At 38.1% G+C, this 27011-nt stretch overlaps 1 protein-coding gene across 4 annotated transcripts in view; it reads right to left on the bottom strand.

Moving 5' to 3' along the window:
* LOC128015362 (myosin-10) overlaps positions 1-27011 on the bottom strand; it is a 60395-nt gene that overhangs the window by 4831 nt on the left and 28553 nt on the right. For all 4 annotated transcript variants that reach the window (XM_052599128.1, XM_052599130.1, XM_052599131.1 and 1 more), the window contains 29 exons: positions 25128-25220; positions 23204-23267; positions 22734-22832; positions 22097-22240; positions 21247-21342; positions 20364-20482; positions 19617-19769; positions 18277-18450; positions 17927-18100; positions 17241-17355; positions 13048-13241; positions 12828-12949; positions 12681-12750; positions 11597-11757; positions 11339-11447; positions 11029-11160; positions 10559-10765; positions 10220-10357; positions 9977-10100; positions 9717-9888; positions 7850-8062; positions 7419-7563; positions 7034-7240; positions 5887-5991; positions 5586-5738; positions 4571-4819; positions 2431-2643; positions 1641-1853; positions 18-179 (listed from right to left, as the gene is read on the bottom strand). In XM_052599128.1, coding sequence (XP_052455088.1) covers positions 18-179; positions 1641-1853; positions 2431-2643; positions 4571-4819; positions 5586-5738; positions 5887-5991; positions 7034-7240; positions 7419-7563; positions 7850-8062; positions 9717-9888; positions 9977-10100; positions 10220-10357; positions 10559-10765; positions 11029-11160; positions 11339-11447; positions 11597-11757; positions 12681-12750; positions 12828-12949; positions 13048-13241; positions 17241-17355; positions 17927-18100; positions 18277-18450; positions 19617-19769; positions 20364-20482; positions 21247-21342; positions 22097-22240; positions 22734-22832; positions 23204-23267; positions 25128-25220 — 4320 coding nt within the window. The remainder of the gene's footprint in view (positions 1-17; positions 180-1640; positions 1854-2430; positions 2644-4570; positions 4820-5585; positions 5739-5886; positions 5992-7033; positions 7241-7418; positions 7564-7849; positions 8063-9716; positions 9889-9976; positions 10101-10219; positions 10358-10558; positions 10766-11028; positions 11161-11338; positions 11448-11596; positions 11758-12680; positions 12751-12827; positions 12950-13047; positions 13242-17240; positions 17356-17926; positions 18101-18276; positions 18451-19616; positions 19770-20363; positions 20483-21246; positions 21343-22096; positions 22241-22733; positions 22833-23203; positions 23268-25127; positions 25221-27011) is intronic.

The following is a 27011-nucleotide window of genomic DNA, read 5'->3' as shown; positions in this document are numbered from 1 at the left end:
ATTCTGGAAAAGTCTACCTGGAGTTTGCGTAGCTGTTTAATGGCTTCATCCCGGGCCTTGTTTGCAGCCTCGATCTGAGCTTCCACATCTTTAAGGTCCATCTCCAGTTTCTTCTTGGCAGCTACAGCAAGAGCTCTCTGCTTCCTTTCATCTTCAAGCTCCGCCTCCATCTCACGCACCTGAAGGAACAGGAATCATGGATAAAAAAACTATATCAGATATCAATAGTAAAAACTATTGCAGACGGTCAAATTTGTTACTTCTTAAAGCTTTAACCATTAATTGCAAAATACACACACACACACACACACACACACAGCCCTCTACAGACACCTTGGCAATTGAATCGCCATTGACTAGTAAATTGTTTTTGTTTACTCGCCAGACCACTCTCAGAGAGTGAGTGCTTTCATTCAACGCGTCTCTCACCGTGTTCCTCCATGTGCTTCTCATGCCACTTCTTCGTTACCCAGGCGGTGTGTTTGGGATCATTGTCATGCTGAAAGACAAAGCCATGTTTCATCTTCATGGCCCTTGCTGATGGAAGGTTTCCACTCAAAATCTCACGATACATGGCAACATTCATTCTTTCCTTTACAAGGATCAGTCGTCCAGGTCCCTTTGCAGAAAAACAGCCCCAAAGCATGATGTTTCCACCCTCATGCTTCACAGTAGGTATGGTGTTCTTTGGATGCAACTCAGCATTCTTTCTCCTCCAAACACGATAATTGTGGTTTCATCTGACCATATGACCTTGTCCAAATGCTCTCTAGCAAACTTCAGACATGTACTGGCTTAAGCAGAGGGACACGTCTGGCACTGCAGGATTTGAGTCCCTGGCGGCGTAGTGTGTTACTGATGGTAGCCTTTGTCACTTTGGTCCCAGCTCTCTGCGGGTCATTCACTAGGTCCCTCTGTGTGGTTCTGAGATTTTTGCTCACCGTTCTTGTGGTCATTTTGACCCCATAGGGTGAGATCTTGTGTGGAGCCCCAGATCGAGGGAGATTATCATTGGTCTTGTATGTCTTCCATTTCCTAATCATTGCTCCCACTGTTGATTTCTTCACACCACGCTGCTTAATTATTGTAGATTCAGTGTTCCCAGCCTGGTGCAGGTCTACAATTTTGTTTCTGGTGTCCTTTGACAGCTCTTTGCTCTCGGCCATAGTGGAGTTTGGAGTGTGACTGTTTGAGGTTGAGGACAGGTGTCTTTTATACTGATAACAAGTGGAGGACAAGAGGAGCCTCTTAAAGAACTTGTTACCAGTCTGTGAGAGCCAGAAATCTTGCTTGTTCGTAGGTGACCAAATACTTATTTTCCACCAGAATTTGCAAATAAATTCATTAAAAATCCTACAATGTGATTTTCTGGATTTTTTTTTACATTTTGTCTCTCATAGTTGAAGTGTGCCTATGATGAAAGTTACAGGCCCCTCTCATCTTGCACAATTGGTGGCTGACTAAATACTTCTTTTCCCCACTGTATATCTGTGCTAAACTTATACTAAGTCTCAAACTCAAATACTGGAGTAAAATCTATCTATCTATCTATCTATCTATCTATCTATCTATCTATATATATATATATATATATATATATATATGGATTGTAATCCTCAAAAAAGATACATTTCACCCACCTGTTTGACCAGTGCCCTCTTCTTCTCCTCATTCTGCTCATCTTTGGCCTGCAGGTCTCGGTCAAACTGGGCCTTCATGGCCTGCATGTTGACCTCCAGACGCAGCTTGGCATCCTCTGTGGCCTGGAGCTCGTCCTCCAGCTCCTCTAGCTGAGTGCGCATCTCCTCCACCTGCTGCTCCAGAGTGCGCTTGGATTTCTCCAGCTCATGCACCTACAGATTACAGCACATCACAAATACAGTGAGACAGTGTCAGAACCAGTCGCAATGTGATCGAGCACTAAATGATAAATCTAGGATCAGGACTTCTCTAGATTGCTGAGGAAGATTTAAATTTTCGTACATTCCAGATAACTTTTAACACTACATTTTCATGACACTTCTAGATCTGGAAATCACAATTTTAAATGATTCCAGTCTTCTGACCAAATTAGCATCTTATTAGATTTTTTGCTTCTGTTTGCCATGGCACTCTGAGTAGATCCAAAATCTTGCTCCAGATGCTGCATATTACACATGCATATGTTCTAACTGGCAGGTTTTGTCACTTTGCTAAGTATTTTGCTGTCGGTGATGATGGGCAAATTCTGACACCTGAAACTTGTTGCGTCACACTTAGTTATCACATGCTATAGGGTGTCAGCACATTATGAGGTCTCAAAACAAAAACAGCCAACAAAATCTGCTGTTTACAGAACACCACAGGTTCTTTAAACATCTTGATGATGAATTTAAACATTACCACTCATGTAACATAACAGTACAATTGTTGGGTAAAATAATGACTTACATTCTTGCCTACGTCATCCTTGGAACTCATCAGATCCTCCATCTCGGCTCGGAGTTGCTTGTTGAGTCTCTCAAATTCCTCTTTAGCCTCCAGAGCTTCATCCAGGGCTCGAGCCATAGCCAGAGCTTTGGTATCTTTCTCTCTTGCCTCGGCCTCCGCGCGGTCCCTCTCCTCAGCGTAACGTGCAGAGATGATTTTCTCCTCCGCCAGCATCTGACATACACATCAACAAAATTACGAATTTAAATGATCAATTTAAATGACATTTTTCAGTAGAATTTAAAGATAATTTAAATATATATATATATATATATATATATATTAGAGCTGAAACAACGAATCGATTTAATCGATTAAAATCGATTATTAAAATAGTTGTCAACTAATTTAGTAATCGATTCGTCGCTAAATAAATTTTATTTGCCATAAGCGGCTCATTTCGTGCATATTTCAAATCTGCGGTGACCAAAGTGTGGCAGTAATGAGCCACCGGAGGTTTTACTCAGCCAGTACAGCAGGTGAAGTAGCGAATAGCCAATAGCTGGCCTCGTTTTATGTCACGTGCTTCCCGAACAGCGTCTCTGCAGCATTCAGCGGGAAGTGGGAGTACTTTACTTTGAGCCTTCAAAATGAAGAGTAACCTGTAAACTCTGCACTACTGAACTGTTTAAGGGGCCGTTCACATATCGTTTCTTTTGCGTGCTCAAGTTCGTTATTTCCTACGTAGGCGCGCAGTATGCACTCTCATAATGGAAGCGACGCGGTCGCGACACGCACGCGGTGCGATGCGCCCGTTTTTCCAGGCGCGTCCACACCGCATCCATTTATCCTTTGCTGAAATTTCCGGGTCTTCATGGAGAGGGCACGTCATGGAGAGGGCACGTCATGGAGAGAGCACGTCATGGTTGCTTAGCAAAGGCAGACGCCTCAGGGGCGCTTGAACGAGCGCTTTGGAAAGAAGGAGAAAGCGGCGCGACTAGCGTTTTCCACGCGTTTTTAGGTGCGATATGTGAACGGCCCCTAAGAATTTTATTTGTGCAGATTCTCCAGTACAAGGTTGTTTGCAAATGTTTAGTCGTAAAAGCTGATAACATTGCTTTTTAACAGTTAACATTTAAAGCTTTACAAACATGTTATGTGATCAGTTTGTCGTTTACCAGTTCATAATTCAGACTTGCAGCCTAATTATGACTGAATGAGAGAGGTAAATGTTTGAGTATATTTAAAATGCTCTTCTTTTCTAAGTATTCACTGCTCTTTTTCACACGGCAGGTTTTTTGTGTGTGTCCCAATTTTTTTTTCTGGACAACCTTCTGATGGATTTTACTTCCATTCAGGTTTCATGCCATTGGCACTTTTTTTCGAAGGATTGTTTACAATTTCACAACATAAGCTATAAAGCTTTTTCCCAGTAAATAATAAAATACAATGCACTGCAATTTTATTCTGTTTTATCCTTATACTTCGTGAAAATATGTTCTCAAAGATTCCTGAAGCTTTGTTTGGGATGTTAAACTACTTTAGGAGCTCTAAGGACTGCCATGGTGAAAACAATATTTGAAATCTCCTTGTGAATTTTGCTAGAGTATGGGTCAGTGTTTTGATTGCAGAAGAGTTCGACAAAGGATTACTAACATAATAAAACAACTCCAGGTATATTTTTGATGAGGATATGACAATGCAAAATGGTTAAAATCTCTTAAAAATCTATGCTGAATGATAAAGACCCTTTATTAATAATTTACTTGGGGGAAAAAATGGAAAAAACTAAAATATAAGTACATAAACCGATTAATCGATTAATCGTAAAAATAATCGACAGATTAATCGATTATCAAAATAATCGTTAGTTGCAGCCCTAATATATATATAACAGTACATATTATCATCTTAACACAAATTAAGACATTTTAAATGAAACCTGAGAGATTTTGGTCTATCCAATCATAGTACATTGCAATAAAACTCTGAATTTAGTGTCAAGTTGTCAATGAAATAGATTTTAAAGAGAATATCTCAGATTTCATTACAAATATCTTCAACCGGGGGAAACGACATTTGGTTTCGAAATGTGGGTGAGTAAAAGATGACAGAAAGTACATTTTTGGGTGAAATGTTGTTTAACCAAAACAATTGATACCTGGTCAAACTTCTTCTGTTTCTTCTCCAGGTTTGAGACGATCTGTCTCTGGTGGTCTAGGTCCACCATAAGGTCATCAAGCTCCTGCTGCAGTCTGTTCTTGGTTTTCTCCAGCTTGTCATAAGCGATGGCCTTTTCCTCCAGCTTCTGACTGGTCCCCTCCATGTCCTTCAGCAGCTTCCTCTTAACCTCCTCCAGACCTTCAAGGGCTCCCACATCATCCTCCAGCTTCTTCTTGGTCTCCACCAGCTTTCCAATAAAGGATTAAAGAATAGTGCCTTTACTTTTAAAAGTTTAAATTAGGGTTGGGCTGATAGACACTACGATGTTGAGCTGCCATCTTGACCCCCCCCCCCTCTTTTGAATGCACGATCGCTTTCAAGATTCATGATCGCACATATTTTATTTATACTATGAAGCAGCAGTACTTACCACATTTGTTAAATCATTTAAAATTTGTTTCAGCATGTCATAAATAGAACGTAGTAACAGTTTACTGTCAGGGATTGGTGGTATTTCATGCCGTGCCACATCCAGTGTAGAAATAAACACTGACTGAGTTCTATTTACTGATCTATATGTAATGAATCTCTACTATAGATTTTGAACTCGTTATACACATCCAGTGTGGACATGGGTAGGAATCGTTAGTTATTTTCCATAATAAGGATTCATGCCACGGGGACACCCCCTAACTCCAAACACCTTACCCCCCCATCAACCCCCCCCCCCCCCCCCCAACGGCGATGTCATCGTCCATCACGATGTTTCACTGTAGACATCATCCAATGCCAAATTTGTAGACGTCGCCCAACCCTAGTTTAAATAGAAAACAGTACATCTGACTTCCTTTCTGAACCGAAGTTTAAAAAATTACATTTTTACATAACCCACGTTTTGTCCTCAAACAAGACAGACTTCTGAGGTAAGTAAAACACATTATTATGTGCTAGATGATGATATAAACTGACATGCCATGTTCCTTCATTAATAAAAATATAGTGATTGGGTGTACCTGGGCTTGTAGTGTTGCCAGTTGTTTCTCCAGGTTCCTGCGTGCCTCCTCTTCCTCTTCCTGCTGCTCCAGAAGGTTGTTCTTCTCCTCGTCCAGTTGACGGATACGGCTGCTCAGGTTCAGCTTCTGACGAGTCTCCTCTTGAAGCAGCTCCTACAGCCACAATATTAAACAAGCATGACTCGATTACGTCCCACACCTTTTCTAAGTCTATCTGTTGTTTTTATTTTAATTAAATCTAGCTACAAAATGTTGAACTTCTATGTCACTGCTTCAACCATTTTTCCAGTGCACACATTACCTGAGTGTCCTGAAGCTGACTCTCTAGGCTGGAGGCATCTTTGGCCAGCTTAATTCCCTTCTTCTCAGCATCTTCCAACAGAGCAGAAACATTTTCCAGTTCTGCCTGCAAATGACCAAAAAAATAAAAAAATAAGAATAATTTATTTGCTGTTGGGTGATATTTCACAAGAACCCTAGATGCTGATCTATTTAAGGTTTCTGTAACACTGTGACCCTCGGTCCCCTGCTGGTTTGTGTTCAAACAATGGTTTTTGGTTCCAAACCACAGTACGTTTGCGTAATCAGAGCTGTTTACCGATGATGCTAGATAACGACTATGCAGAACAGAAGATGGCGGATGAATTGCTCGCCTCATTTTTGTACTTTTGGGATTTTGAAAGTTTAATTTGGTTTCCAAACGCCAATACAGAACACCACCTATTTGATACAAATGCAAAGGTTTAAAAGAACACAGGAAACACATTAGATACAAGTCCTCTGTGCTTGCAGAGGGTCAGTCACACTCAGGAAATTGAGTGAGTAAACACAAATACAGTTAGACCAATTCACACGTCATCAATAATGACTCATTTCCTAAATTTAGTATAATTGTGTTCACACCAGAAGTGAATCGTACCAGTTCACATTAACCATACCTCAGATCATCCTTTTTAGGAAAACTCTAGTATGGTTTGTTACTGTTCACCAGAGATCAGAAAACAGCGTTCACATTATTCATTCCATGTAGTAAAATAAGTTTGTTTTAAAATCGTGTCAGTAACAGTAAAAAAAAAAACCAACAAATAAAATAACTCCATGTTTGCTGTGCTTGTTTGAAGGGCTGCACAATGTTGTGATTATATTTCAATATCACTATAAAATAATATATGAAACTGGTTATTATATAATAATAATAATAATAATAATAATTCAATAGTACATATGCTAATATTTATTTCATTATTGCAATTTGCAATTTATTTAATAATTGTTGCAATTTGATAATCACATTTTGATAAAAGCCATAATGATGATTTGGGTTTTATTTTGATTATACTTTCAGACTGCAAAAAAGTAATGAAACAACAGTTATCTGTTGTATGTGAGGGAGGAGGAAGTAACAGCACTCACTTGTAGTTTGTGTGACACAGTGTAACAGCACTGACCTGTAGTTTGTGGGAACGGTCTGAAAGTTCTCCTTTAACCTTCTCTCCCTCGCTGAAGCGGGCCATTAACTCCTGCAGCTGAGTCTCCAGTTTCTTTCTCTTGTGCTCAGATTCAGACTTGGCTTGCTGCAAAGTCTTCACCTCATTGGCCAGCTCCTTATTATCACTCTCTAGAGTCTGTTTGTTTTTCTCCAGATTTGACTTCACCTAATGTTGACAGACAGACAGTATGAGGGAGCCAGATTTTGCCTGAACTGTATCAACAGGAGACCATATTCAATCACTGAACGAGGAAATGAATTCCAAACACATCACTCTGACAGCAGACGACTGGCAGCGTTCCAGTCCAGAACTGAAAGCATTCATCTTTATCTCTGTGGCTTACTCTCTTGGCCTGTTCCAGCTGCTCCGAGATCTCCTCCAGAGATGTGCCGTGCCTCTGTCTCATCTCCTGGACCTGAGACTCATGGTTTCTAACCTCTTCATCGATGGCCTTCTTCAGTTCTGCCACTTCCTGCTCACGTTTGGTCCTTTATGAGCAAAATACACATTACTAGGTAACAAACATTTGAGGAGAACGGTTCAGAGAAAACAGAAAGGGTCAGATTCTAATTAACTGATTTCCATAGCATGGAAAAAAATACTACAGAAGTCAATGGCTACCATCAACTATTGGTTTACCAACATTCTTTTAAAGATTTGAAACAAATGAATGGTGATGAAATGACAGAATGTTCATTTTTGGGTGAACTATCACTTTAAAGACTAGTTCAGATTAGTGGTGATGGATTTAGCTCCTGATGCAGACTCTTGTACCTCAGCTCCTGCTGGGCGGCAGTGGTGTCCAGTGTGTCTTCCAGCTCAGTCTTCAGAGCCTCCAGTTCCTCACTCAGATCTCTCTTGAGTTTCTCAGCTTTGTTTCTAGCAGCTTTCTCAGACTCCAGATCCTCCTGGAGCTCAGCTAGCTGGGCCTGCAGCTCGCGCACTTGCTTCAGTGCGTTATTCTTCTGAACGATCTCCTCATCCCCTCTGTGGAACAACAAATACAAGCAAAGATTAGAAGCAAAACAATGCATGCTAAATTAAAGGAGATATATTATACACTTTTTTACTCTTTCTGATATTGATGAATTAAATAACCCTGTTTAAAATCCAGACAATTTTTCTACTCTACTTTTCAGACTTTTATATGTAAATAACCTCTGTTATGACTGGTTAATTGTTTTTCAGAAGTGAAGTAATTAATAATAGCAGCTCATTAATGAATTGATATATTATATTATGATCCCAAAACTCAGTGAAATGCGGGTATGCGATAAAATTTTACATAATTTGACAGATTAGAAACTCTATGGCCGGTGTTGATTTAAAGGCATAGCTTTTATACAGACTGAACACCCATGTCCTCTTCTTGCTTTCTATATATATAGAAAGAAGAGGACAAGGGCATTATATATACATACACACACATACACACACACTCAATGGCCACTTTATTATGTACCCCTTGCTTGAACCGTGTTGGACCCCCTTTTACCTTCAGAACTGCCTTAATTCTTCATGGCATAGATTAAACAAGGTGTTGAAAACATTCCTCAGAGATTTTGGTCCATATTGACATGATCGCATCAAGCAGTTGCTGCAGATTTGTAGGCTGCACATCCATGATGTTCCACCACATCCCCCACAACATTACACCACCACCAGTCTGAACCGTTGAGACGAGGCAGGATGGATCCATGCTTTAATGTTCTTTACACCAAATTCTGACCCTACTATCTGAATGTCACATCAAAAATCGACTCATCAGACCAGGCAACGTTTTACCAATTTTGGTGAACTTGTCTGACAGGAGCAGCACCTGGTGTGGTCTTCTGCTGCTGTAGATCATCTGCTTCAGGGTTCGATGTGTTGTGGGTTCAGAGATGGTTTTCTGCATACCTTGGTTGTAACAAGTGAATAATTGAGTTTCTATTGCCTTTCTATCATCTCTAACCATTCTCCTCTGACCTCTGACATCAACAAGGCATTTTTGTTCACACAACTGTTATTCACTGGATATTTTCTCTTTTTCAGACCATTCTCTGTAAACCCTAGAGATGGTTGGGTGGGTAAATCCAAGTAGATCAGCATTTTTTAAAAACTCAGACCAGCCCGTCTGATACCAACAACCATTCCACGCTCAAAGTCACTTAAATCCCCTTTCTTCCCCATTCTGAAGCTCGGTTTCAACTACAGCAAGTCATCTTCACCACATCTAGATGCCTAAATGCATTGAGTTGCTGCCATGTGATTGGCTGATTGACAAATGGTGTTGCCAAGCAATTGAACAGGTGTACCTAATAAAGTGGCTGGTGAGTGTGTGTGTGTGTGTATACATGTGTGTGTGTGTGTGTGTAAGCATGTCAGTATGCTTGTGGTGTGATGTCGCAACATCAATGTGATACCAATTTACTAAAGTATTTCAGGACTGCACAATGTTAACAAATACAAAGGTCAAGAATAAAAACTTTCCATGACTAATATACATGACGGCAACATAACTCAGCCTACCATAAGTTACTGTTTAGACATGGTCAGTTAGACAACAGTCTAACTATTTGGGCCCCAAGTGGATTTTTTCTGGCGAGAGTAGCTGACTTTCTTATTCTTATTCTGTGTTCCTGAATGAACAGATCTTCACCTGGCCAGTACAGCCTGCAGCTCCTCTTCTTTCTTGGCCAGTTGGATCTTGAGTTCCTCAATCTGGGCCTGCAGCTCAGCTATCTGGTCCTGTAGGTCTGTGGTTTCAGCATCCAGCTTTCTTTTGGCTTTCTCAAGCTCCTGCCTAGTTTTCTCCTCTTTCTTCAGACGCTCTGAGGATAAAACACACACATAACCGCGTAAGACTCACTATTTTACATTCACTTTAATAAAATGATCCATATTCAACATACTCCTCACCTTCCAGATCTACCATCATAATTTCTTGCTTGTTTTTGACTTTCCCAAGGTTCTTGGCCTTTTCTTCTTCCTCTGTCAGCTGGGAGGTCATCTCACTGACACGGTCCTCCAGGAGCTTTTTCTCCTGAGGGATTGGGAGGAAAGGAAGAGCTCAGTTTGCCCCTGCAAAGTTCTTCTCAAAGCATCCTTATCACAAAGACCCTGGGCTGCAGTTTGATTAGACGGTTTGACATCTGCACTGACCTTTAGGAATTTGGAGTTCTGGTCCTCCAACAGAAGAATGTCTTCCTCCATCTTTTTTATCTTGGCTTCGGCAGTCACCTTCTCCAACTGAAGCTTCTGTCGGGCAGCCTCTTCTTCATCTAGTTGTTCCTCTAGGTCCTGAAGACACACACACACACACACACACACACACACACACACACACACACTCTTGTAGTTTCTGTACAGCAACAGTGTAGGACTTTGTGAGCCTTTTTAGCTAAGTACTTACTGAATTCAATATTCCAACCTAGAACTTTTAGATACAGATTTACTCTATTTTAAGTTTACAGGATTATATTTCCCCAGTGAAGTCCTCACCTGTATGTGCGACTGCATTTTCTTCTTCTCGTTCTGCAAAGATTGGTTCCTCTCCTCTTCCTCCTCCACACGGGACTCCAGGTCATGAAGAATCTCCTCCAGCTCTTGTTTTTTAGCCACCAGTCGAGCCCTCATCTCTTCAGCTTCAGCAAACAATTCTGTCTCGGCCTGCAGCTGCTCCGCCAAGATATTCTTCTCCTCCAAGAGCTGAAACAAACATCCAACCAGATCTTTTCTCTGTTTCTACAACATTTGTCAATTTGGTTTACAGAGTCGCTATGATTTCATAAAAACTTCCTAAGATCATGGAGATTCCACTACATTGAATAAAGCCACAAGAGACCACCTTGAGTGTCAATCAGATATGAAACAATGTCTTTAATGTGGTTCATTCTGTCGTATATCAGGTCAAAAAAATATCATAACATAACACTTAAATAACATTGTGATTTTCAAGAGACAGAACTAACCTGTTGGTGTTTCTGCTCCATTTCCACCAGGTCGTTCTCTACTTTCACCTGCTTCTCCTTCACTTTAATAAGCTCCTCATCCTTGGCCTGCATTTCTTCCTCCTGACGGGTCACCTGGAGGAGGGGTTTCACCTGCAGACACACATGTAATGCACATCTCAAATTAAAACTAATACTGCAAATGAGTTGATTAAGATTCAATTTCTCTTGCATACGCACAGATTTCTTTTGGATAAGCACACAAAAGCTGCTCAAATCCTTAAAACAGTTATGTAAACTGACTCTTCTAAAAACCAACCAAGAGACCGACCTTGGTGAAGAGTCTCCACCACTGCCAGTGGCGTAGTTTCAGGTAGGCGGCGCAGTTTCTCTGGAGGACTTTCAAAGCACTTAGCTGCTGCTGTTTTTTAGCAAAGGCTCTGAGAACCACAACCAGAGAACAGCAGCAGTTCACCAACAATATCTCATAAGAATACATTTCATTCCTACAGTACAAACATTAAGAGCTGCATATTACTGCTACCCCTTTTAGACCAGATTTAGATCAGCCTTTTGTATTTGGACTCACTTGCGAGCCAGGTATCCTCGACAGACCGACTGAAAGTAGATGATGATATCTGTTATTTTCAGGTCTCTCTCCTCCTCCAGGTGTGCCAAGACCCCAGTGCGGAAGAAGATCTTACTCTGCCCGATCCGGAAGAGGTTTGCGTCAAGCTCCAAGGCTCGAATCTACAGATCAGATTGTTAGTTGATACTTAGCATTTGGCAGATGCAAAACTTCTGATGCTGGTTTTTCTATAATGGATATCAGTAAAAAAATAAATTAAAAAATGAAACTATAGAAAAAACATACAAATAATGACATCATTAAAGTGCACCTTTAATTGTATATTTTTTCTTTAATTCAATTATGAAAAATATATAAACAAATTTTATCATTATAATAAAGCTTTTTGGAGAAATGCATTATTTCGGCCAATTATTGATGAAGCTTATTTTTCTTAAAGTTAAATTTGGATAAACTAATTTTAATTCTGAAAAAAAAATATTTTTAATGTAGTGCAAGACAAATTTATTTGTAAAATGATAGAAATAAATGTTTAAAACGATTAAACTACTATTCAAATGTTTAGGTCAGTACGTCTCATGCTTATCAGTTCTGCTTTTATTTGATAGAAAAAATAAAGTAAAAGTAGTAATATCGTGAAACATTATTATAATTTAAGACAATTATTTTCAAATTTTTTCCGGATGTTTTTTCAGTATCACATGATTCTTCAGGTATTATTCTAATAGGCTGATTTAGTGTGTAAGAATTTTTTATTATTATTATCAATGTTAATAGTATTGTAGATTTTTTTTGGGACTTTATTTACAGGATTATTTGATGACTAGAGTTCAAAGGAACTGCATTTATTTAAAATAGAAAATAAAAACAATTGATTACACTTTTGATCAAATAAATGTGTTCTTGCTGAATAAAAATCAAACTTTTGAACAGTAGAGTTTGTTCTTATGAAGCATTTATAATAATATAATAATACACTGGTTTTTTTACTATTTTGATTTAATCATATTTTGGTCCTTTGCATGAAACTTGATGAATAAAGTACTGGTCAACCTCATCTGTTAGTCATCTTAAGAAATCTTACCATTCTCTCACAAGCCTGTTTGCCGTCCATAAAACCTTTGGGGATTGCATTAGGCGTGAGGATCTCGTATCTGAGAGGAAAACAGATAGAACAGTCTTATCACTGATAAAATATACCACGCATCTGAATGAGATTCCTGAAACGCACCTCTGTCTGAACTCCTGGAAGACAATACGGTTAGGGAACCCCTGCCTGCAGATCCGGATCCCTTCTAGAACTCCATTACACCTCAGCTGTTCCAGAACCAGATGGGGCTCCAGTTTACCAGCCTAACAGAGAAGAACACAATGACAATGAGGTGCATAGTGTATATACATCTATATGTATATACATTAATCTCTTTTATCTAGGGACAAATGTCACTTACTCTTTTCTCGTGATTGGGGATGATACAGCGGACGAAGTTGGGGTTGGTGTTCCTTAGTGTGGCCATGAGTTTTGTGAGGGACTCTTTATAGAGCTGACCCACAGTGCGGAACATGCCCTTCTTGGTCTTATATGTAGCCCCAAAAGCAGTCTCATTCATCCCTGCCACCTGGTCCAAACCAACAATACGGTCCACTACCATGAAGAGTGAGAAAAAGAACAAAAAGATACCAACCGGTTAGATTGATTATCAAAGTATTTACAGATACAGTTAAAAAAAAATCAAACTAAAAGAGTGACAGGGCACAGCCAAATCATGTGAAGATGGAAGAGGGATATCTACAACTAAAGCTCTAATTTAACCACACCAAGCAGAAGGTCAAAATACGCTGTGTATTTTTTGTATTCTTACAAAGACCATTTAAAAAAAAAAAGTCCTTTAATTCTTTCATTCCTATAATCGTCGCATCCTACACAAAATCTTAAATAACTTTTAGGAAGTAGTACAGTGTATTTTGACTCAATGTCACAAGATCAGACAGCCAATTCAAGAGCCAATGGCCCCTACTACGCCAGCGGGACCAGTGCTAGGCAAATGGAGACATGAAACAGATGAAGAGTGCCAAGGATAAGACTACAACTATAAACAAGCTCAAGCTGCAAAAGAAAGAAAATGGAAGGGTGAACCTCAAAACCTGTCAAGATCATGTCCAGGACATATTTCAGCAGATGTTAATTCAGCAGGATTCAGTCAGTTCTTTCAGTGAAAGATTCATCAGACAGATTTAAAGCAGTAATTTGTTACTGAACTCCTCTCGAACGTTTAATTTTCACCTGCTTGTGAATTAGACTACACTGTATTAATCTTTGCATGTAGCCCATATTTACAACTCTAGGAGAACCTGATTTATTTTGTGCCGAGAAGTAATTTTAGCAATGGCAGTGTAGTAAAGAGTGCTTTTTAAGTTCTTATTTCATTCTATTTACAAAAGAATTGAAAAAGATATTTTGCGAAGGTGTTTCCACCAAGTAAATGTTTCCACCTCAGTTCTCATTAATGAAATGCAGAACAACACAATTCAGAATGTTAGTGTAATACAAAAAAAAGTTTGTTGTAAAGTACCGATACAGTACATTGTGTAAATATTTGTTGTAGTATGATTAATAAAACGAATCATAGTTTTGCAGCTATTTTTACACTACAACATAAATGAGATTCAAACCAGAATCAACAACAAAAATAAATTCTAAATAAAAACTGATAATTAGAACTGAGGTCTTTTTTCTTTTTTTCTTTTTGAAATGTGACCCAGACATGTACATTAAGTTCTCCAAGTAATGTTACTTAAAATGTTTCCTTTCAGCCACTGATTAAATCAATGTTAATAAATCTGCTAAGCAATAAACAAGATTACTTTCACACATTTGGGTCCAATAACAGTGCAATAAGACAAAACAAGTCAAATTTAAATCACTCAACACACAAGTAATCAGAAACTACATTAAGAGTTCAGATGCAAAAGCCTCATAGTGCCATCTGAAATTTTCATCTAAAATTAGCATTTTTATCAGGCTCCTATATTTATTTTAATTTATTTAACTTTAATTGCATAGTAAAGGACCTATACATTGGCAAGTAAAATTCCTGAACTAAACATAGGGGCCTTATAAAACAAAATTTCAGAGGCATTTAGAGGCTTTTGCATCTGAACTTTTTACATATTCATTTTGATTAATTGGGGGCTGGTAAAGTTTAACTACTGGTGCTAGATTTCTCGATCTCGCAGAGTTCCTGTAAATGTCATTCTTAAAAACCACTTCCAAGTAATGTTCTGTTCATATTGTGGCTCCTGACGTGACTTCCGCTACCTCCGTGGAGAATTTACTGAGCTGTCAGTGTTGACTGGCACAGGCTGAGCCAGTCATTTGGATTCCAGTGAAACAAGACGTGTATTGTTCCATGTTCCCTGCCGGAGACACTACAGAATTCCTCCACCCCTCACCCAAACTCCATCTCCCTCACACGGCCTATCAAATCACCATCTGACACTCAAAACAAACAAGTTGTCTGACCGCAAGAGCCAAGGGCATAAGCCTCCGTACCACACATAGTGCTCTGTCTGCTGAAAACTAGGCTGTGTTTGAGGCAATCTCATGATAACCAGGTCAGGTCATATTTCACTGTGAAATGAAATAGTAATAATAATAATAATAATAATAATAAAAAGGAAGTAATATTTAGCATCGACTCCATTTTAGGACAATTTTTTTAATAAAAATTAAGCAGATTTTCACCCACAATTGTCATTATAATAATTAGGGCTGCACAATGTGTCGTTTAAGCATCAATATCGCGATGTACGAATCCACGATAGTCACATCACAGGATGTGCATTGCAGGCTGCCGTAGTTGATCCGTTATTCATTAACTGTACGGGCCAGCTGCTCACCGGCCCTTGACGAATGTGATTCGCTGATTAATTACACAGCTTAACCATCATAGAGTGAAAGTTTATGATTTGCATGTGTTTTTAAGTCCTGTCAGTTTAACAGGGCAGAGAGAGAGAGAGAGAGAGAGAGAGAGAGAGAGAGAGAGAGAGAGAGTGTGAGCGAGAAAGAGCAGGAGAGAGAGAGAGAGAGAGAGAGAGAGAGAGAGAGAGAGAGAGAGAGTGTGAGCGAGAAAGAGCAGGAGAGAGAGAGAGAGAGAGAGCACGAGCCCTGGCCGCACGATCACAGTCTTCAAACAATCTTGCTTTCTCTCCCTCGTGCATATTAATCAATTGACACGATGGTGTCGATGTTTAAATCATTTAAAATGAGAATGTAAGTGTGCTCATCCCATTTTTGTAAGAAAAAATTTGATTAGATTCACATCGCAATATATATCGCAGAAAAATAAAATATCGCAATTTAATTTTTTACCAATATCATGCAGCCCTAGTGAAAATGTTTTGTAAATAACCATTTAAAAACTAAAATTATTAATTACTTTAAGACAGCCTCAAGACAATAGTGCTTCCACCAACTTGAGTACAAGTCCCAATTATCATAGAATTTGATTTTGTGATGAAATATGAACCAGACATGTTCTTGACAAGTTCTGTGAATCAAATAGGTGTAATAATGATTTGACACTTTTACAATTTTTTTTAACTATGAAATAACAATGAGAATATTTAGGGGTGTGAAGTTATCAAAATTGCTGAAAGGCGCTCAAAAGAACAAGCAGGGCCCTAATCCTTGTAGCCAGCCTAGAGTTACCCAGAGTGTCAGTACTCTGTATTAAGTCACTATGCACATGCGGTCCTTTTTCATGCAATCTTCATTCATGGTCAGTTTGGGCCTCCTAATGAATCAGCCAAGTCAAGCTTCCGTCCGAATGGATCCAGCTAACTCTAAAGTTAGCCAGCTAGAGGGACCAGGGCCCAGGTCTACAAGCCATGGGAGTGTTTGAAAGTACACAATGCGCTGGTAAGCAGAGACCTACAGCATCGTATACCTTCACCTGGCGATTCATGGAGACTAGAGACATCATAAAAAGATGCTCTTTGGATATTCTGAATCTCTATGGTCGAGAGACAGAGAAAAGGGGCAAAGGGGGGATAAACAAGAAAATAAGCCAAATAAAATAGTAGTAGTAGAATACAGCTAGCACATAAAAGACATAAACGTTACTAAACACACTGGTTAGTGCTGTGCTACACAAGTGAGAATAAGCAAAAGTCTTCATTTGATATGCACTAGTTTCTGTTTTTGGATATGTGTAATAAATGAAACATTTTAAGATCCTGCTGATCGATCGAAGCACACACATTTTATTTTGTATCTATTCTGAGAAATTATTTTGCCACAATATTATAATTGTACATAAAATGTGCATTATGTTAATTAACATGCATTTTTGCATTACTTTATACATCTTCACTGCTTTAATCTGTAAATAATGTAAAGCATCCCTGCTTATAACTACAGTGCAAATATATCTATTGTGAAATCAACCGTATAAAATATTTGTGTCGAGCCACAGAAGTGCATGACAAGCTCTTTTTACAAGACACACAAGACGTGAAACTGAAGATTGAAAACAACAGTCACTTTTTTCTCAGAGTGGGAGGGTAGGACCATAAAAACGAGCCGCTTAACAGTTTCATGTGTCAGAGAATCTGAAAGGCACTCGAGAAGAAAACAGCTTACCATCCTTCCACAGTTCAGCCACAAACTTATCCGTGGACTGGTGCAGGAGTGTGGCTACATTGTCATTTAGAGGGTCCATGTTCTTCATCAACCATTCATCTGCCTTATAGTCGACCTGTAAAAGAGAAATAAACGGTACATTAACAACCTCGAGATGGGTAGGATGGAATTAAGCCAGGATTGATTCAATCTGGAAAGTTTAATTTAAGAGGTATTGCATGCAGTTCAGCGGTTGTTGGCTGTTCGCATGGCATTATGTAACTACTGAAAGTGGTCAAGTATAAATCAATGCACTATTTTACTTTTCTCAAACAGGAAACAAAGCAAACTCTTATTTTCTGGCTTTTAACCCAAACATAGCTCAAAGGTAAAGAAATATCACAAGTTCCTCATTTCATGAAGTGTCAAGTTTCTATTGCAAACAGCTCACTGATCTGAAACAGATGTGGCCTATGGTTAACACATACCACAGCTGGATGCTGCTACCCTTGAAAGACATCAACACAACATTTCCCTGCAAGCCAGTATGACCTGACTTAATCCAATTACCTAAGGTTACGATGTATTCCGGGTTTCTTTTAAACAGTAACAAAAGTAACATAATTATTACAAACATCACTGGACTGAAGTACAAGCTCCGAACCCAACAGCTATGTGTAAATACATAAATCTGAATGCAGACATACCCTGCCAGCATAGTGAATGATGCAGAAATCGGCTTTGTCCTTCAGCTGCCGTGGTTTCTGGAACTTGCCGTGAGTGCCTTGCTCCTGCACCAGTTTGTCCACAAAGGTTTTATCAGTGGCTTTTGGAAACCAGCATTCCTCGTCCAACAGAGCCAACACACCGGGAGGATTTGCCTGGGAATGGCACCACAAAAGAGATCCAAACAATTGAAAGAAAAGCCAACAGAAGGCACTTAAAGATTTCTCTACTTCCACAGTATTTACTTTAAATTCTGTAAATGCTCTGTGTAGAAAACATTTCCATCAACTCGGAAAAATAAAATACTATCATGGTTGAGGTGAGAGCTCACCGGTCTCTCAATGAGGTCAATGCAAGGCTGCAGGTCGAGGCCGAAGTCAATGAAGCTCCATTCGATGCCTTCACGCTGGTACTCCTCCTGCTCCAGGATGAACATGGTGTGGTTGAACAGCTGCTGAAGCTTCTCATTGGTGTAGTTGATGCAGAGCTGCTCAAAAGAGTTCAGCTGCCAAGAGATGGAGAGGGCAAAAGAATATAATCAAACTGCTTTTGTCCATAACATAGTCCCAGAACAGGCATAATTGATTCTTTAACAAATATCAGTATCTTCAATATCAATGGATATCCATGACAATCACTTTTTATTTCATCCTGACAATACCATAATTATTTAACTCAGTTAAGCAGATGCATCTTTTCCAGTCTCCATACCAGCACCAAGGTAGCAACATCCTCCAGCACAACCTGAAGGAAGAAACCTTCTTAAAAGGCACAATGATTAGGGCCCCATGATTTTTTCCTTCAAAATTCTGGTCTGTTTTTTTCCTCCCATTCTGTTTTAATTGTATAATTACATTTCAGTAATCATAAATGCATGTCTAATTATCTGAAATCATGACACTTACAAAATTTAACAACCAGTTATTAAAAGTACTAAAAGTTGTATTTTTTTTTTATTCCCTGAATAGAAACCCTGCTGTTTTGTACGATCATTGTTTTGAACAACCCACCAAATCTGTGGTATGTGATATGCCTAAAATCTATGTTAAACTATACACAAATAAAAACTTGTCCCAAACAATATCACTTCATAAACAACACCTACAGAATTGCCTTCATTTGAAAAAACATCCTACTGTAGCATCGTGACCTCTGATTCGTTGCAGTATAGTAATTAACATCTATGATTTAATATCTATGGCTACGTTCACACTACAGGGCTTAATGCTCAATTCCGATTTTTTGAAAAAATTAGATTTTTTTTTTGCAAGGCCGTTCACATTTCCAATTAAATGCAACCTTTTGTGATCTCCTTTGTGAACGTGAAATGACCCAGAAGTGACCCGCATGTGCAGAAGTGTACTCAACGGTGAACGACGTCACTCATTGTTTGTGGAAGTAGCTAACGTTAAACATGGATGTCAACAACAGTGTAGTCAACAGCGGATCTCTTTTTGCAATATTAAAGTTATTTTCCCAACGGAGCCAGCACAATTACAATCTTTTCGTTTTAAGAAGAAAATTAAAAACAAGGAGGAAAGCAAGGTTTTTGGCCATGGCGTTTTGTGGAGCAGTGTTAGCAACGTCGGTACAGAGAAAACGTGTGGGTGCGGAGTCGCAGGAGAACGTAGCCTATGAGACAGCTGAGCACTAAATCAGAGGAAGCCGCACCTGGAATATCTCAAAGCCAGCAATGTCCAGGATGCCAATGAAGGAAGCTCCCTGGCGCTTGGTCCTGTCCAGAGCTTTATTAATGCGGTGAACAAGCCAGCGGAACAACCTTTCGTATGTGGCCTTGGCCAGTGCTTCCACAGCAAAGTCAGCCTAGTCAGAAGAACAGAGACAGGATCAGACAGAGGGAAAAAGATGACAAACCTTACTTTTGAAAAAATATGAAACATAATATATGATCACACTATTATTACACAGATACAAAAGTAGGGTTGGGTATCAAGAATTCTAAAATTCTATTTTAGAACCAGTTCCAAATTTCCAAGAAACCGTGAATTCAATAGAATAATATATTTTTTTCCTAATTGGAATAGATAAGCAGAATCAGAATAGCTCAAATTAAAATGATACCCAACCCTAAAAATGGTATGCAAAACCTGAAAGATTCCTTTAGAGGAAGTTATTGAAAATTAAATAGCACTTATTATTTTCCAAACAGGTTTCCCAAACACGTCTCATCTGCAGAATCTGAACAGTTATGATGACATTTTAATGACAGGAGACTAGCAGCCTATTGTTGTAAATGGACAGAGTGGTAAAAAGAAAATGTGAAAAGAACAAAATGACTGCAATGGTCTACAATCAGGTCTGACAGGTTCCAAAAGTTAAAACACTAATGAAAAGCTGCATAGCTGAGAGGGTGGGTGATCTGACAGATATACAGTGGAGAACTGAATGGTTTTTTACCTGTTCTTTAGTTTGGGCTTTTTGTACATAGTCTCTTCCCACTTTGATTCTTGGAGACAGGATGGCACGTGTGAACTCCATGACATTCATTCCAAGCAGATGGCAAAGCTTTTGAGCAGCTGAGACACACACACACACACACACACACACAAAAAACACACACACACAGTTGTTCACAAAATGCTCCTCTAATGCAAGCTGACCAAAAATGGTGATATTCTTTGTCGATTTAAAGGATTTCCCCTATGAGCTTAAATGGTGGTGAGAGAAGTTATTATGGGACATTTTTGCTCATGAGTATTAGGTATTTCAAATAAGTCAGGTCGTTATTGCAATTTACTGACTTCTAAACCCTTGCATACCATTTAGCAGCCAAACAAACCCCTTTAGGACCACCAGCGCGACTAACTTTACAGCTTCAAGTCGTGAGTGACTTGAACGGATGAAAGTGATGATAAAAACAAATTAATCAAAATGCCAGTGGAGTAAGCTTGCTGGAATGCATCATGACGGTAAAACAGTCATTTTTGGGGCTCTTACGTAAACATGTTTGATTTAACGCAACTTAGCACAACTATTCTGTTATTTTCTTTTAATATGAAACATATCTTAAAACCATTCAAACTGTCATCATGGGAGCCCAAGAGAAGTCCAATGGGTAATTTGTCAAAACAGAGCAGAGGAGAACTGCACAAAAACATCTGGTGCAGATTGGAGGTTAGTCTGGAAACTGAACACACTTTCATGCTAATGCACTGCCAAAGGATTTACAGAGTTATTTAAGTACGTCACATAATACATTAGATTTCCATTACTGAAAAATAAGAAACATTATCTCTGTGCTAAAATAAGGCATTATGAATTTTTGAAATGTGATGTGTACCTGTGTTTTCTGGCATAGAGGCCTGGTCGGTGTTTCTCTCCTTCTTGAATACGATGTTACCAAACTGCAGGACTGCTGATACCACCTTGAGCATCGCTGCAGCGAAAAAAAAAGAAAAAAAGGACAAGACTGTCAACAGTATGTGGCATTAAATATTTTTGGAAGGTCAATGTCCTGCAGTGTGGCTTATACTCAATATAAAACCAGCATTTTGTTGATTCTTGTATACTTTTTAGGGATATCAAATGATTATAACATCTGATTAACTTTTTTTCCATATTTATCATTTTTGTTTCATTTTAAGCGTTCATATATTCAGATATAAGAATGAGGTCTACATAAATAAACTGGACAGGCAGATTTATGCCCTCAAAACAACTATTTCTGAATGGCATCAAATTAAAAAGTAAATGTTATGTAATAGAATTGAACAATAAAATAACCTGAAATAAAATAATAGCCATCCTTTATGCACTTAATCATACATAGAATTCTGTAAGCTGTCCTGGTTTTTGCAACATATTGAGCAGTGTTTCACTCATGGGTAATATGACTTACTGAGTTTCAATAATAATTATATTGTATCAAGAGAATGGAAATGACTTTCTTTAAACATCAATTTGGGTTTAATTTATATATAAATAATCTGTAAAATAAATCATGTATGTGTAAGCAATTTTTGCACTCATTAATGGAGAGACTAGAAGAGACTCTTGTTCTGTGAATTCCCTGACCATTTTGAATGCCACAGAGAAGGCAATGTGTTTTATGATGATTTACTAGTATGCAGGTATAAAACAGCTGTAAATATACAATGTAGTAGAGGCGTGTTTGTTCCTTGTACGCTCACATAAGATTTCATCGTGGGAGAAGCTCATAATATGCATGGCTTCCATGGTCTCTTGGAAATTGTCCTTGTCCTGTTGGCCAGGAATGGAAATGTTACCGTTGGAGAGGAAGCGGTAGTTATTGAAGCCCTCCAGGAGTAGATCAGCTGCCAGAACAACAAGAGCATTAGTAACACTGCTGCAATCTTCTCTAGACACCAGACTGCACCATATTCTCCATAATCACTCTGATGCCTTCACACATCAGCTGGGTTTCCATCCAAAGTTGCAAATTGAGCTTATGCACACAAGACATTTGTGAATAAGCACCTTTTCCATCCAACGTGTCAGAGAGAACCAAAATCATCAGTTCCTGAAACATGGGCACTAAATATCACTAAGTAGTAGAAGCCACTGAATATAATCATTTTCATATATAATAAATTACTTGTGCCTCAGAGCGAGCAAACAAAACACAATAAATGCAGTCTTTGCTTTCGGAGGTGGATGCTGCTGTGTTTAAGACAGTTTTGGGAAACTTTTTTGGGAAAAAAAATTAACTTTTTTTTGTTTCTGTCACTCGCTTCTTATACGATGCTTACTTGATCATTGCTAAAAACTGACTAAAAATCTTAAAAGCATGCACATAGAAATACTCACTTCTTAGATGTTCTCCAGCACCGGCCAGCAGCTGGTAGAAGACATGGAAGGTGCGTTCATCTTTGGCTTGGCGAATGGCCCTGGACTTTTCAAGAAGATCTTATGATGGAGTTAAGGGCAAGCAAAGTCCATTTTACAGCTCATTACAGCTTTTCAGTTTATATCAAATCACAGCTGTACAGATTTTTGTGGCACTTAAATGTGACATTTAAATATCAAAACTAATTTACTAATATTTTTAAATTGTTTGATTAGATTTTTCTTAGTAAAATAAAATTAAAAAATTCTGACACTTACATCAAAACTTTTTAAAGTAGTTTCACTTTTACAAAAGTCCATAAAAAGTCAATTTGCATACATTTACCTCTGCTGAAAAATAAAGACACACAGAAATTCATCCATTTCATTTGATCTTACAGCTGTTTGTGGCATTGCTTAAATGTAATGAAATGATTATCAGATTAGGATACAGGTTTCGATGTTGGCCCCTACAATGTAACCAGTTACATCAAAATTGATGCGGATGAACTTGCCCTGTGAAAAAAAAAAAATTAAGATGTGTATTTTTTTCTATGATGCTTATACTGGTCATGCTTCATAAACCATACCATTGCATTCCAACTATTATCATATGTAGACCCAGTCAACATTTCTAAGAATCCATTTTGACAGATGGTTGTCTCTTTACCGTTTTAACAGAAGGGCTTATGCATGCATGATATCCAGCACATTTACAGCGATATCGTTGACTTGTTTGCAAATTATTGCACAGATACTATTTAAACTGAACTGAGATGATGACATCACTGAATTCAGTGATGAACTGCCTTTAACTGTCATTTTGCATTATTGACACACTGTTTTCCTAATTAATGTTGTTCAGTTGATTTGACGCAATCTTTTTTGTTTAAAGCGCGTTATAAATAAAGGTGACTGAAATGTTTAAACAGTTCTACTTAAAAGAAATATGTACTTAAAGCACGTGTAAAAGGCTAACAAACATGCTTATTTGCAGCAAATCCCATCAAAATAATTACCTAAAGGAAGAAACAAATCCCTCTGTGGCTGCCGATTTATTTGTATGCTTAAAAGCTTTCTGCTGACTTAAACGCATGCCAGCAAAAACTCAGCTGGCGAGAGGAGCTGATGCAAGACAGATGCTTAGCTCTTTCAGATTGTGAGTGTGTACCTACATGGCCCTTTCCAGATAGTACATGCAGAGTAAAAAATGTAATAAATGTCATTATAACGTAATAAACAAAATTAGTAAAGTATAAATGTCATTGTCAAAATGTGAAAAGAATGTAATAAAATGTTGTGGCTAAACTAAATTTTCTGAAGTTTTAACAGAGGTGTAAATCCATTATATTTAAGTGGTTTATTTTGAGCTATTTTTGCGCTGTTTTTGTCACCCCTTTTTTTATAATAATTATTCACCACAACATTTGTTGATTTCCTATGAAAGACGGTTTAAATTCTGAGATTCTGGCTTTAAATATTTTCTATAGATCTTGATTTTTCGACACGCAGTTTTGTGTTACTGGCATTTATGGGCTTCCTGACACAACCGATCAAATGTCTTACATAAACACCGCAAAGTAATTGGCCCAAAAAGTTATCACAATAAAAAAATTTATTTCAGTTGATATCGATAATTATCACGATAAATGTCAAATCCTTATTTCTTTCAAATTTAAAGCCAAATTTTTGCTCACAAGTGAAAGTTGTAGAAACCAGACTATTAATTGTGGTTTTAAACTACTCTTTATTGTCTGTACATGACGGACACATTCTTGAATTCTTTACACTTTTCCAGTCATTTTTCCTAAAAATAAAACTTCTTCGATTCTTCATGTGCTAACGGGTGATATTGTTTCAAGTTCATTTAATAGGGTTGTGTTGCCTGACTTTGATGGCACATATCTTCGGCACAGTTTGAAGTGCAGGCTGCAATATTAACAATATGACAATAATATGACCGTTGACTGTAGTAGGCTAGACGCTTGAGTAAGAATGCAGATGTACATTTATGTTCATTAACAAAAATAGTTGCATGTAGATATTGTAACCGCCTCTTTTTTATGATAAAATTTAAATATGATATTGTTTATATATGTATATATTCATATTATTCCATGTAATAGTGAACTGCAGCTTGCAATTGTGGACAGCATTGCTGGATTCAACCCATGAGAGTGAAATAAAACTGTCTGAATCCAAAGACGCTGTTGTTTTGTCTGTCTCCCCTCTTCCCTCTCCACTTTAGCAGTATGTTTTAAAACTGTGATGAGAACTAAACAGTGCTGAAACAGCATTTCAAGACCCTTTAAATTAATGTTACAGAACAAAAAACAGAGATGGAAGAATAAGATCAGACTTAATAGACCAACTTACAAAGCGTGAAGAGTTGTCGTTTTTTACTGTCTTGGCATTCCCAAAGGATTCCAAAATAGGGTTTGCCTGCAGGAGTTGACGCTCTAACTCTCCCTGTAATGCACAAGTCACGGATTAGAAATACCAATTATAAAAACATATGATCATATGAAGTTTCATAAAAGAACAGATACAAAATGAACATCAAAGTTCAAAGGAAGGGTGCATAACTAAATAACCATAAAATAGTGTTTGTGAAATCTTGAAAAGAAACCCAGTGAAAATGTTCTACCTAACAGAAATAAAACAGAGCGAAAGGAAAGATAAATATTTTTGTATTTTACAAACCTTTGAGCATATTTTACTTTAGAAGAGCATACTGCAGATCACCTTGGGTTAGTCTGTACCATTAGTAAAGGCTTTTTAACATCCCCTTTTTAACTCGCATAATTATTGGAGTGGGATGACTAAACTTAAACTTAAAAGCGTTAGTTCACCCAAAAATGTTGTCATCAATTACTCACCCTTATGTCGTTCCAAACCTCTAATACCTTTGTTCAACTTCAAATTGAGATATTTTTGATGAAATCCGTAAGCTTTCTGACCCAGCATAGACAACAACACAACTACCATGTTCAAAAACATCCACATGCGCTGCGCCTTGTTTACAAGAAGAGGAATACAAATGCATGCGTCATGCTACTGTTGTGAAGGCACATCAAAGACTGGCACAGAAGAGAAGAAACTGTTGAATAAAGTGGTTATTTTAGTTTTCTTTGTGCACAAAAAGTATTCTCATAGCTTCGCAAAATTAAGGTTGAACCTATTTTAACAATGTTCTTACTACCTTTCTGGCCCTTGAATGTGGTAGTTGCATTGCTGTCTATGGAGGATCAGAAAGCTCTCGGATTTCATTAAAAATATCTTAATTTGTGTTTCGAAGATGAACAAAGATAATACGGGTTTGGAGCGAAATTAATGATAGACTGCTCATTTGTGGTTGAACTATCCCTTTAAATGTTCCATATCATCCTGATCACAAATACCATTTATTTACAGCATTATTCACAGGATTTTGTTGAGATGGTGTAGCAAATCCAAATCCGTAGCTTCCCTCAAACCAGAAGCAGATAAAAATACACTAACCTACAAACCTAATTAAAGCAAATTCTCACTGACTGCCTGAAATACAGGAGGATTTGGAAAGAAACTTCTCAGTCACACTTTATTTTAGGGTCCAATTCACACTATTAACTAACCATTAACTATAATTTTTGCCTCAATAAACTCCTTATTTTTATGCTTATAGTCTATAAGGTAGTTGTTAAGTTTAGGGAATTGGGTAGGATTATGGATATCATGCATTATATGTACTTTATAAGCACTAATAAACAGCCAATATGTTAATAATAGACATGTTAATAAGCAACTAGTTATCAGTGTGAATTGGACCCTATACTAAAGTGTTACCAACTCCTCAAATTAGCAATGACAGATGCCCAAAGCCCCACTGTTCCACACCCCAGAGCTAGTCTGCATCACAGCTCCCCGAGCAACAAATCTGGGACATCCACCCCCTTACATCCTCTAGCCACTCTCAGTGTTGTCCACGTCCACCTGATAGGAAGTTTAGACAGGTGGCCCATGGTGTTCTTGCTGTTGTCACCAGACAGGAACACATCACGGCATAATATTAGTGTATATAGTCCAGAGATTTTTGAGGTTTAAAGATTTAACATTTTCATGCTTATGCAAATGTAATATTATAAATAGCGTATAAATAACTGTTGAACAGTTGCTGAATTGTTTAAACATAAATGGGTGTATATGAGAGACAGACCAAAGTCTAAATGATGAATAAACTAAACTAAAGTCATAATGATGAATTTTTAAAAAGCCTTAGTG

Source organism: Carassius gibelio, chromosome A6 (genome assembly GCF_023724105.1).
Source record: "Carassius gibelio isolate Cgi1373 ecotype wild population from Czech Republic chromosome A6, carGib1.2-hapl.c, whole genome shotgun sequence".
Taxonomy (NCBI): Eukaryota; Metazoa; Chordata; class Actinopteri; order Cypriniformes; family Cyprinidae; genus Carassius; species Carassius gibelio.
The sequence above is the reverse complement of the archived record's forward strand: the minus strand, read 5'-3'. Positions and strand labels throughout refer to the sequence as shown.